Source organism: Chelonia mydas, chromosome 2 (genome assembly GCF_015237465.2).
Source record: "Chelonia mydas isolate rCheMyd1 chromosome 2, rCheMyd1.pri.v2, whole genome shotgun sequence".
NCBI classification, from domain to species: Eukaryota; Metazoa; Chordata; order Testudines; family Cheloniidae; genus Chelonia; species Chelonia mydas.
Window position 1 is genome coordinate 115,572,657 of NC_057850.1, and position 13,217 is coordinate 115,585,873.

Consider the following 13,217-nt stretch of genomic DNA (forward strand, 5'->3'; position numbering starts at 1 on the left):
GATAACTTTAGTTATTTGGACTGAGACATTCCAGGCTGGACATCTACATCGGACTGATTTGAGGGAGGAAAATTCAGACAAAGTAGCTCAGCTACTTCCAAGAATGAGTCTGAGGAAAAATATATTGTTTTGTTCTGGTGAGGTTTTCTTTGAAAAGCTCTAGTAACCCCAAGCATTGGAACAGGAACTTGAAATTTGGCAGTGGGATGGCCTGTGAAGCAAGGATGTACCTTTTGCCATCCCCTTGAAACTCCACCCAAATTTGGCCAAGTTATCATTTTCTGAAAAACTGCAATTTGCATTTGCTCCATCGAGACTTGATAGAGCTTTGTAGCTTCATTTCCCATAGATTCCAACCGCACCAAGCAGGTACCAACCAATGGCTATAGAAGGCCTAACAGGACTTTCCCTATAATTACAGTTTCCTGAATACATCAGGGCAAGTCCAAGCCCAAGAAATGAGTTCAGGGAGCCTCTCTCTCTTGTGCTCTCAATGACCTCCTCCTGCTGATGACCAGGTAGCATGGAGAAGGTAGCTGCCTGAATCAACTGCAGAGAAGACAAGAGTCAGACCTGAATTGGGGGACAGGGAGCGGAAGGGGGAGAACTGGCTGGGCAAGGAAACCGGGACAAGAAGCCAGGAAGGGGTAGATTCACTATGTGCAAATTAGCAAGGTTTTACTATACTATACTTGATAACAAACAGGTTTTAGGTGTAAGGTTTTGAAAACATATGAAATAGTAGGTCTTTAGTATCACTATTTTTCTGCAGTCATGGACATAAACTGCCAAAGCAAACAACTTCTTGATGCACTGACATCCATGTTTCAACAATCTTTCTGTCAACAGTGTGACAAAGCTCTGTCCTTGCCTCCGTGGGTCCCGCGTTTCCTGGCAGATTTCGCTAGCCTCAGAGGCTCACTGTGACCCTCCACGTAACCCTTCTTTCTCTAGAGACAAGGGTCAGTCTACTGAGCCATTTTCATCATAAGACAGCAAGGGAGGGGAGGAGAAGTTATCCTTCCTTGCACAGTCTCTGTTGTCTCCCAGTCTCAGTGATTAATCAGGGGGCAAAGGTGCGGGGGGGAGGAGCCCGGGCACACCCTCTACTCCGGACTCCAGCCCAGGGACCCTAATAGTATCAGCTATGGTAGCTGACCTTATAGAAACATAACATGTACAATTCCCTGGGCTACTTCCCCCCACAGCAGCCCTCCCTTCCTCAAGCTCCACTTCACCCTTACCTCAGGGCCTCCTTCCTTGTGCCTGATATGGTGTGTCCTACTCAGTTTCCCCAAGAGCACAACTTCCTCCCACAGCTCCTGACATGCACACCCACCTGACTAACTGGGAGGCTTTTAACTAGTTTCAGACAGTCCCTGATTGGCTTCAGGTGTCCCAATCAACCTAGCATTCTCCCTGCCTTCTGGAAAGTTGTTAATTGGCCCCAGGTGTCTTAACTGACCTGGAGCAGCTTCCATTTCACTTAACCTGGTACCAGGGATTTGTTTAGCCTAGAGCGAATATATCTATCTCCCACTACTTTTCTATAGCCATCTGGCCTTGCCCCGTCACAACAGCCTTACAACACCACGTCCCAAAGAAAAGTCCTTCAACTCTTGAATTTATACCTTATCTCTTAGAATCAAATATTTTGTTAAGAAACTGAAGCCAAATAAGAGCATACCTTGAGAGATAAAATGAGCCCAACATGACAGAGAACAAAATAAAACAAAATACAAACAAAATCCTGCAACATGAAGTAAAAGGCTATCTTTCTGACATAAGTTTTGCCAAGAGACGTTTCTTCTTACATGAATAAAATAAATTTTTATGATCCTTCAGAACAAAAAGATAATTATTGGTAATTTGTACCTTGGAATGCAATTCCCTTGTTCATATTGATCATCTGTAATTTGGATAAAAATACAGCTTTTCAACATATTTATGCTGAAACCATGCCTCCAGAAAACCAGAAGATGTTAAACTAGCTGTGGGCTTCTAAAAATTTTGTCTTATCCAAGTATTTCCCATACTACACAAAAAAAGCATACAATGAACCATGAGGATGAAAATTTCACAGCATCTAGTTTGTTTTGTTTTTAAAACATGTTTCCAATCAGAGATCAAATTCTTTCCTGATCAGTGATCCAAGACAAGCATTTGAAAAAACACACTGGCCTGAAAACATTTGTACTGGTCTGCCAACATATTCCAAGTCCTGGCATCTGTATGGCAAATAAATAAGTAAATAAATAAATAAATAAATGACATGACTTTTTTCTTTTTAAAACCCGAACTGTAACAAACAAGGTTAATTTTTCATTTACCATTGTAGGGTAAGGAAGACTAATATACTGAAATATAAATAATAAAATTAACTGAAGTTTATGGTTATCTACTACAGTGGTTGACAGTTTCAAATACCCAGTAATAGACTCTGGAATTCATTACTACAATTTGTTTTACTGTAACACCATGACCTTTCTCTTTCATTTTCTGATAGATATTTGTATGTTCTACACCAGAAGTCTGGTCATACAAGACAGCTAGATCTTATTTTGCTATACGGATCCCATATACTAATCTCGTCTCAGTTGCAAATTTTACAAGTCTTCACTGGGATTGTGAAGCTCTGCCCCTGAGTAGATCACTGGCAGGGAATGAACCTAGAACATCTGCATCTAAAAGCATGAACCTCTACTGCTTCAGCTAAAGGAGCAAGAATGAAATCCTGGTTCCACTGAAGTCAATGACAAAAATCCCAATGACTTCATTAGATCCAGAATTTTATCCCAGATTTATTAGCTCAGAGGCAGTAACAGACACACAAACCTGTATGTGGTCTAGAGGTGGACAAGTGTTGTTAGTATTGAATACAATTGTGCAAATTTAACTGCAGGCAGAATCAGCTTCTGCAGTTGGATGTAGTTAACAATTCTAACGAGCAGCAGGCCAGAATAGAATCCCTCTCACTCTCTTGCAGCTGTTTTGACTCTGTAAGGCTAACTGGAGGAAAAGTTATTCCTGCCACTAAAGCAAGCAGCTATTACTTCATTAGACAACATATCTATTATGAAGGTTTTAATCATTATATTAACTTATGTAACTACTTTTCATAGGGGAACCACACTTCTAAAAACAAACAAAGCACACATCTAAACCACAGAACCTTGTTTCACTACTGTCAGCACATTACAACTTCAGAGTTTTTTTTTTAAACATTTTTATAATTTAGGTTTAATGTCAACTGAAATGCATACCTATATAATATTTTTATGGACAAATTCTTGCTGAGATAAAACACCTTTTATAACATATTTGAGTAACTGGACTTTAAATCATGACACTCTCTACAAAAGCCAAATCTGAAATATGCCATAAAATAAGTGATTTACACAAGCTAGTCTTATTCCAGAAAACCACCCCTTGTATAACTGTTGATTACCAAAATAGTAAAAAGAATTTACCTTGTCTGCAAAACAAAACAAAATAAAATACACAACTCTGGACACCAGAAGCATAAAAGAAGTCATGTGGTTAAAAAAATTAGTGTTTCCCCCATACAACATTTCAGAATAGTCTCGAGAAAAACTTAAATGGTCTCAATGTGTGTCTCAAAAGCAGGGAAATCTGGAAGTTAAGATGTTCTTATTTTGAGTTTTGTTTGTTTTTTAAAAGGGACTGCATAGCTGTGTACTATGTAAATGTGGCTGGGCCACTCAAATTCAAAGCAACATGGCCTTGAGGCAAGGAGAACCCTGACAGTCATTAACCCATTTTATCATTATATTTTATACAACAGGTTTTAAAATGTACAAAGTGTCACTGAAACATCACAAACAAATTGATAGTTACAGTAATTACTTTGTTTCATTATTCAAGAGAACAAGTAGACAGTTAAACAAGTATTGAGTGAATATGCAAGTGGTTTTCTTTCACATTTTATACTAACAAAATGGCTATAAAAATCATTAAAAACAGAAACCTACCTTAGGTTAAGAGAATGATTTTCATTAATATCCATATTTATATGTATTAATCCATCTTTACAAACATCTAATGCAAAAGATCTATAGTAGATCACCGCTAAAGAGGCACATGCAAGTCTATTGAGGATGTTTACCAAAACGGTAGTTACTCTTGTCTTCATAGTGTATTGGACCAACCTGCATTAGAAAGTCTTATGCTAGTTTTGTTTTTCTATTAATATTGACAACAGATCAAAGAGCTTAGTTTTAAAGAATACCAAATTGTTCTGTAAATATTAAGAAAAGTCCATCAAGAAAAAAAAATTACACACAAAATTAAGTGTTATGGCCACTGAAACAACATTTGATCATGAAAGATACATAAATGACTAACAATATTCTAGGTCAAGATAAAGTGTGAACAAAACGTAAGACTATATACCATAGGGAAACACTGACATCTTTAGTATTAATTAGCGCAAAAAAAAAAAAAAGTTTAGTGACATTTTACACAGCAAAGGCAACAAGCTATTCAACAAGATTTACATGCAACAGCAAGTGCCAAGCGAACCGGGGGAGGAGGGAGTGATAATAGAACTGACCTATAAAAAAGGAGATATGAGTGAGAGCAAGAACCACAGAGGAATCATCAGATTGAGTATTCCAGGAAAAAGCATTCATTCCCCTCTGCAACGTCCTGGTGAAGAGGTATGTGGAAGCAGTGCTTACAGAGGAACGGGTAGGATTCAGACCAGAATGAAGTACAACAAATTGGCTATTTTTGATAAGACAGATATTGGAGAAATATACAGAACACAACCAAACCTGTTACAACAATTCTATAAGACTTCAAACAGGCTTTTGATAGCATTTTGTAGAAAGGGTAATGGCAAATCTTAAGATTGTATGGCATCCCAGAGCTGAAATTGATCAAGTCAATAGAAAACATCTGCAGCAAGACCAGGAGCGTGGCAAGAGAAAACAAGAAGCTGAAGGATTAGTTCAGAATGATAGCAAGGAGTGAGACAAGGATGTATATTATCACCAGATTTGTTCCACTTGGTACTGGAAGCAGTACTGTCTGTAGCACTGACAAATGAAACGAGAAGAGTCAGGCTAGGAGGAAGGACAGTGAATAACTTAGATTCACAGATGATATTGACCTCAAAGCATTGACCAAGGAGGATTTACAGAGAATAACCTCATTCAGACCCACCGTCACTGCTGAGTTGATGGACAGGAGTCAAAGAAAGAGAAAGAAGAGAAAAAGTGACAGTTAAGGTTGCGGCAAGACACATCTATTCACCCAAAATCTTAAAAGCACAGAAAATAAGAAGTTAAGGGGAAAGATTTGTGCATTTCTTTCCACCCTCATATTATTGGCAGCGTGGTAGGCACCATGCCAACACTCCATAATGCTTTCACTTCCATCTTGACAAGATACCCAAAAGCAATATATAAACCCCACCTACCCTGCATCTCATCAAATTTGCATGCTAACACAAAACCTTAAGAGTGACCTCATAAGCTTTTATATCAACAGATCAGCACATCTGAGTGCCACACATTCAGAAAGTTATTTTGTCTTTACACTGTTGAGGTAAATCTTAATGTTTTGTTTGAGTGAAAATCTGCTGAGGTTTGGGTATGTTGTGCTTTTGGATATCCATTTAAGATGGAAGTGAAAGTCTTACGAAGCCTTGGAATGTATCATCAAAAGTGCTGCAGGCAATTGGAGGGGTGGAAAGGAACACACAAGTCTTTCCCCTTCACCTTAAAAGCATGGAAATAAGTTTAGTGAAGACAAGGCATGTCCAGCCAGAACCTTAACTATCACTGAACATTGTGGGAGGGGAACGGGGTTTTCCACCCCTAATTTCCTAGGTTGTTTGGTTTTAGGTACACCTTTGGTGTATCTCAGCCGATAGCTCCCAAGAGTCAGGGAAAAGCAGTGCTGCATCTGTCTCGTAATCAGAGAAAGAAACTGAGCTGCTGACGCTGCTCCTGACTACGTCAACCCTCCTGAAGACCATGAGAGGATGTGATGTGCTTTAGTAAATTGTGTGTGTCTAATATTTTATTCTCATTGAAGAGTTAATGCAAATAAGGATAGCCAGAGCAACTCTCCATGATAAAATAACCTATCAGCTGGAATGAACTTCTGTGAAGAGTCTATGTAATCCGCAAGCGTCATGGCCACCATCTTGGCCAACACTGAACCAATGACCTCCAGAACAAAAAACATGGAGTCCTTACAACTTGAGCTAAAGAGCATGGGCAGTCACAGGCTCATATCCCCTGTGGACTAGGCACAAAGAGGGGCACATAACACACACCAGGGGGTTACCAAAGGAAAATGTGTGACAAATTAATAAAATGTGTACTTTGGCTATTCACATCATGTACAGATTAACATTGTTTTAAAATGGTTTTTCCATTTTGTGATTCACATGCAACTATACCATCCTCCCACAGAGTAACAGAAGGATTTGAATCCCTTGACCTTCAGAATCCTAGCTTAGGCCCTTACTCTTTGAGCCACAGAAGTAATTGCTAGTGCCTTTCTAAGCTAGCTATTTGAGAGCATGGCACACTTTCACAGTGGGTTGCAAAACTATTTAGTAGCCAGCAGCAGAATATTGGGGAACAGAAATCCTAGATTCCATCCTTTGTTCTCGGAGAAGAGGAGTGTGAATCATAGTGGTTAGAGATTGGATAACCCAAACTGTTTTAGCCACTGTGTGGTGCAGTAGATAAGATACAGGTTTGTCATATTAGAGATGTTACTGTATGCACAGAACCCACATTGTGTAAGTTCTTTGTTAACTTACTTTAAAAAATGGGAGGGAGCAGTGGCTCTTCCCTAACTATTTTCTAGGTTGGCTGTCCTCAGTAAGGTAGTTAACCACATGAGAATTTAAACCACACTTAGAGGTGAGATTTGAACACACTGTGTCTTCTTTGCAAGCTTGGGAATTGTTCCTTTAGGCCAGTGGTCCCAAACTTGTTCCGCCGCTTGTGCAGGGAAAGCCCCTGGTGGGCCGGGCCGGTTTTTATTTACCTGCCGCACCCACAAGTTCGGCCGATTGTGGCTCCCAGTGGCCGCAGTTCGCTGCTCCAGGCGAATGGAAACTGCTGGAAGCGGCGCGGGCCGAGGGACATACTGGCCGCTGCTTCCAGCGGCTCCCATTGGCCTGGAGCAGCAAACCGTGGCCACTGGGAGCCGCGATCGGCCGAACCTGCGGATGCGGCAGGTAAATAAACCGGCCCAACCCGCCAGGGGCTTTCCCTGCACAAGCAGCGGAACAAGTTTAGGAACCCCTGCTTTAGGCTACATGGGTATCTGATTAGTTGGAGAATGGGAAAGCAAGTCTCTGCCCCTCTTCGAAGTGAGAAACAGCAATTCCACCACAGCACATTTGTTGTCAAATAACATTTGACTGGTCTGCCTTGGTGCATCAATTTGCCATTATGGATAGAAGGTTGTAAACCACTTTACAGACAAACAAAACCTAACTGATATTCTAGGAATCAGCACATGTGGAGCAACAATGTGGCCAAAGGACAGGTGCCAGAATACTTTATACTGCTTGCTAAGAAAAAAGAGACACACACTCCATTGGGGGGAGGCGGGGGGGAGAAGGTCACCCAAATAGGGGATTGTAACTCATTCTCAGTATCAATTCATTTTTCATCAAACCACCAAGAAAAATATGTCAGTAGTACTCAAAGTTTACATTGTGTGTTTTGGTTTTTGCCATTTCCGTGACATTTTTTAATAAAATAAGAGGTTTAAATTTCTTAATAAAACAGATCAACTTGGACTATGGTTTAGATACCAATACACCACAATATACGGAAAGATCCATGTGTTGAAGTAGATATTTCCCATCCAGGAGAAAATTTTTAAAAAGTACTATTTCAGAAATAAGCATATGAGCAGTAGTCCTCTGTAGTCCAAGTTTATTTTATGTGTAGGACAAAAATTGTATGCACAGTGTGTGATTTTTCAGAGATTTTAAGGCTAGAAGGATAAGAAGTGATATAGTCTGACCTCTTATATAACACAGGCCACAGAATTTCATCCAGTTACTCATGTAATGAGCCCCAACTTGTGATTTTACTAAGCCTGTGCAGATTTTTACATTTTTTTTGAGATTACATACTGTCTTTTGAAGTGAAGTCTTACATATGTTCAAGAAATATATTAAGGATGAAAATATAATTTTTAAAGGCTCCTGAGTATCTTTCCTTACTATAAGCATATGAAAGTTAGTCTGAAAATGTGGACTGCAATGGCTGAAACATGTAAAGCTTTAATATTTTTAATGGAAAAAGACTTGATAGATGTTAAGTCATATGATGATCAGGTTTATGAACAATGACAAAGTGAAATACAAAATGAAAAGCAGTAATGTTACCCATTGGCTAAATTCAGGTGGATTTGGTTTCCGTTGCTTCCTGATAAAACCCAAAATCATTGGCTTAACAAAAGCAAAATCAGACCTGGACCATGTTTACTCATTAAGAGAAATTCATCCGATGGGACAAGTCAAAAGCTGTAACATCAACAGAAATGTTTATAGGCAGAATGGAAACACTTTGTATCTAATCACACTACAGTCTCCAAAAGCCACAAAATAATTCACATCACTTCCACTGCACAAAGTCCACTGCACTAAAATTTAGAAACGAGTGTTTTCCAAACCCATTGCAGTAAGTTTTTTGTTTTTTGTTGTTGTTGTTGTTTTTTTTGGGGGGGGGGGGGACTGCTTACTAAATGTCAGACTTTTTGTTGTTGTTGTTAAGCTAGCTGTTAATATGCAGTTGTACCCAGAAACATTTAAACAGGATAACCTTCATGATTCCAACACAAATCTCTCACACCACCAACTATTTAGTATTATTTTAATCCCAATCACCACTACAGAGCTCTGCCAGAAGAGGTTAGGCAAACCACTACAAAGTACTTGCAACTTGCTTTGCAGTTGAGCTGTCTGGATAATTTGGGATCACCAGTTCCCCTGCTGATCCAACAAAAACTATTGATTATCATCTTGCAATAGGGAGGTGCCAGCAAAGCAATGAAAGTTGGTCAAGGTCTTTCATAAACACAGAAGAAAAGAGAGTGAAATAAACCAAACTGTAGGAGAAACTAATCCTGATCTTTGCTTAAATAGCTGTTAAGTATGCACAGGAGTTTCTAAAAGGGGAGTGCACTGGGGGGTACGGGGCAGGGGAGATGCCATAAAAAAGAGCAAGTCAAACCCTTACATGTGGACAAATTTGGGAAAAAGTGAGAGGGACCTTTCTGTCACTGGTCTTGTCCACCAACTGCCTCAGGTCCATCACCAACTGTAACATCACTTGAAAAATTAGGTAAGGCATTTAGAAGGAAAAACACTCACTTGTCACAATCATGGATATACAGTCAAGATCACATCTTTAGGTTATTGTCCAGAAGAGAAGAGAAAAAATAAAGCAAAAAAACAAACCAAAACAACTGATCTCTGATGTCTCTCCACAATGAATGTTTCAGATTTTCTTCTGATCTTGCATTCTTTCTTGAGCAATTAGTTACCATTAAAAAGGCCCCTATAAAAGCTCATGAACTAATAATAGATAGGATCCACAGCTTGTCCAAAGTATTCTTCCAAAGTTTTGGGGTCTTTCAAGTTGTCTGCGTTTGAATTACAAATCTTGACCTATAACCATGCTTCCTGTCTCAAGAGAAAATATCCTTAATAACAAGAGTTTAAAAAAAAATCCTCGAATACAGTGACTGAATGGTCAGTGCTTCTGAATTTTTAATCTTACTTGCAACAAAATTCTCAATTCAGGTTTCTATTTTAGAAGGACTGGTGTCTTTTGACACCAGCATGTTTAACTGTCATTGTTAGACTGATTAACATTTTCAGATATTTCATTATATCTCTTGATCAAAACACATGATTAGACTGGAAAAACAGGGCTGTAATCACACTTGATAGGGCATGACTTTGGACTTCATATTACTGAATGCAAAGAATCATATAGCACCTTAGTTAAAAGACAACTCACAAAAGAACAAAAACCAAAAACTAGAAGCAGAGTTAGAAGTACTCAGTCTATACAGTTGTAGTTTAATGAGTTCCAGTTACCTATAAAAAATTCAACATCTCATGTCTTCTACTGGTTCAGCATCAGGCACTGGTGGCACAGCCAAGCAAATTCGTCCTCCAGAAGAAACTTGGCAAGGTTGGACAGCAATTTTGGTTTTAAATTACAAAAATCAGTGACAGTTTGTCCATTTATAAATCATATAAGCTTTAAAATAAAAGTTTAGTTGCCTTATGCATACTCTTCACTTGGATAATTAAAGAATTAATTTTATTTTTACATTAAGAATGATAAAAAGTAATCCATGATGATATGGTCCAATCACTTTTGGTGTTTTGAAAAAAGCAGGCTTTTGAGTAACAGGTGGAATAACTAGACTGCTCAGAGGACTGGCAATGAGATATAGAGTTGTTCACTTAAGTCATCATTTCAAACACACTGTCAAGTGACCGAAATGCATTACTATCATAGTGGAGCTCAGTGGCCCACTTGGTATGAATTTGTAGACTGAATGCAATTCCTAGTAGAACAGGACGGAGGGAGCGGCGGAGATTGGTTGATTTTGACACCTCCAAAACTGGTATTCTATATGACAGTCCCAAACATCAGATATTGGTATCAGACAGGATACCAGATTAGAAATGCTTATGCTCCAAAGAGGACAAATACTGTAATGAGAACAGAGTCTAAGGGCCCAATTCCTCAAATCCTTTTACCAGCAGAACATCCACCAAAATCAATGTAAGTTTTGCACCTAGAGGATTTCCCAAATCAATCGCTAAATGTATCTTCTTACTTCTAGAAATGACCCCTTCAAGACTCAGCTGAGCCACATTAATAAGGTGGAAAAACTTGTAAAAGCGATTAGCTATGATTTATCTGACTTGGGAATAGAGGCCTTTGGTTTTCTGGTCTACCAATTCAGCACCACGAAAGCTCACTTATAAATTTAAGTGTACACAAGATACTTTTCATTGGTTTATGTGTGTCTATTCTTCCATCATTGCATATATGTAATTCCATTAAGGGGCGATTTTTATACACACACCAGTAGGAGAAAAAAAAAAAGTCTCTGTGCACTCTTCTACAACTGAATCTTAATGACACAAAATTCCAACCACTGGTTACAAATAGTCTTTTTTTTTTTTTTTTTAAACCTGCCTTAAAATGCATTTTCCCAAGAGACAAAACCCTTGCTGTTTCAGGCGAATACATATTTATCAAAGAAATCAGAATGGATCCAGAATAATGACTGTTCTACACTCCCAAGGATGGCTTCTTGTAAAAATAAAAACAAGGAAGTTACATCCAAGAGAAACCATAATGCTTTTCAATTAAGGTTAAGGATGTGAAATTGAGGCACCAAAAGACAGGAAATTCAAAGTTAAGGCTATCTCAATCTCATCTCATCCCCTCCTTACCCCAAGACCCCAACTCATGCCGTGACTGCTCCCTTCAAGCACTTCTCAACAACCTGGTGATTGATGGTGTGTCAGAGCCTTAACTTTGGCTCTCATGGCTTCTCTTACAACCTTTAACCTTCTTGTTCTAGCGTGTGAGGATGAGCAGTTTAAATTTTAATATTTTGCATCACCTGAGCTTGCTGCACGGCCAAGGCACAGGGTGGTACTTTGATACACACACATACGGAAACCCCCTCCGCCCCTAACACATGCCACAACTCGGCTTTGCACACATTTTTGCACACTACCAAGCGGCACACTTTTGTGTTGCACTCTAAACAGGGCGCTGCTGTCAGCGCTACTCCCCACCATCCAGCAACACCCCCCGCTGGAGTCAAAGTGTTGTTGGGGGAGCACAGGCCAATGGCAACACTCTACCGTCTCCTCCTTTCAGTCACATTTCCGTCCTCCTCCAGCAAAACTGGGGAGGAAGGGGGGGGGGACCAGGCACCGCGGCTTGGGAGCCCCGCACCCGCCGGGCCCTGCAGAGAAGGGGCAGCAGCAGGAGCAAGTGTGGTGACAAGCCTGCAATGTTTCAAACAGCCCCGAAAGAAGGGCGGGGGGTCGGGCAGTGTGTGCACGGGCGGGGGCGGGGGGGGGGCAGGGCTGGTGCTCTGGGTCATTACCTCGTAGAGTTCCTCGGAAGCCATGCTGGGGAGTCTCACAAGGTGGAGTTGGGGGCTGGTTTGGAGATACTTTGTTTCAGTTGGTGTCTGTGTGGCCTCCCTCCTCCTCCTCCTTCTTCCTCCTCCTCCTCCTGCGCGCTGCTGCCTCTCGCTCCCCGGTGCAACTGGCCGCCGCTCCCCGCACGAAATGCCAGCGCTGCGGCGGCGGCGGCGGCGGCGGGGGCTGCGCGCAGAGCAGCTGCGCAACTCGCTCGCGCACTCACCCGCTCGCGCGCGCACACACACAAACACACACACTCACCCACACTCACCCTCGCCCACACGGCGGCTCCCCGTACCCCCACCCCTCTGTCCCCGGCTCGCTCCCCAGGATCACTAATCGAGCGCAGAGAGAGCGCCACACGCAACCCGCTCCGGCTCGACTTCAGGCGCCTCTCGCACCATCCTCCTCCTCCTCCTCCTCCTCCCCCGCTTTGATCTCCCATTGTCTGCGCGGCGGAGGGCACCGCGAGGCGGCGGCGGGCCAGCCCGCGCGAGCTCCCTGGCCGGGCGCGGCGCAGGCTGGCACAGCGGCCATGGGGCTGGCTGGCCGCGCACGCTGAGGCGCCCGCCTGGCTCCAGCCCTGGAAAGAGCGTGTGTCCCGCTGGGGAGGAAGGGACGGGCCGCCCGGGCAAGGGGCCGCCACACTCAGCCAGCCTGGGAGGAGAGGCAAAGCCATGGGGCGAGTCCCAGTGTTCACAGGAGACGGGGCCTGCTAAACCCTCACCTCCTCCTATCCCCACCGGGATCCCCATCCACCTACTCATCATCCTCCTGCAACTCCTACTCATCCCTACCATGATCCCCATCCATGCCACGAGGATCCCTGTCCACCTCCTCCACATCCCCACCAGGATCCCCATCCCCTGTCCACCTCCTCACCCTCCTGCTCCTCCTAGGCATCCCCACCAAGCTCCGCATCCACCCGCTCATCCTCCTCCTGCTCCTCCTACCCAACCCCACCATGATTCCCATCCACATACTCATCATCCTCCTGCAACTCCTACGCATCCCCACC

General features: G+C 42.0%; 1 protein-coding gene across 1 annotated transcript in view; it reads right to left on the bottom strand.

The window, feature by feature from the left end:
* The window catches only part of CDYL (chromodomain Y like), a 205,055-nt gene extending 192,499 nt beyond the window's left edge, over positions 1–12,556 (bottom strand). The window contains exon 1 of the mRNA XM_037893212.2: positions 12,160–12,556. Within this exon, the coding sequence (XP_037749140.1) occupies positions 12,160–12,183 (24 nt within the window). The 5' untranslated portion in view covers positions 12,184–12,556. The remainder of the gene's footprint in view (positions 1–12,159) is intronic.
* Positions 12,557–13,217: the final 661 nt, after the last annotated feature.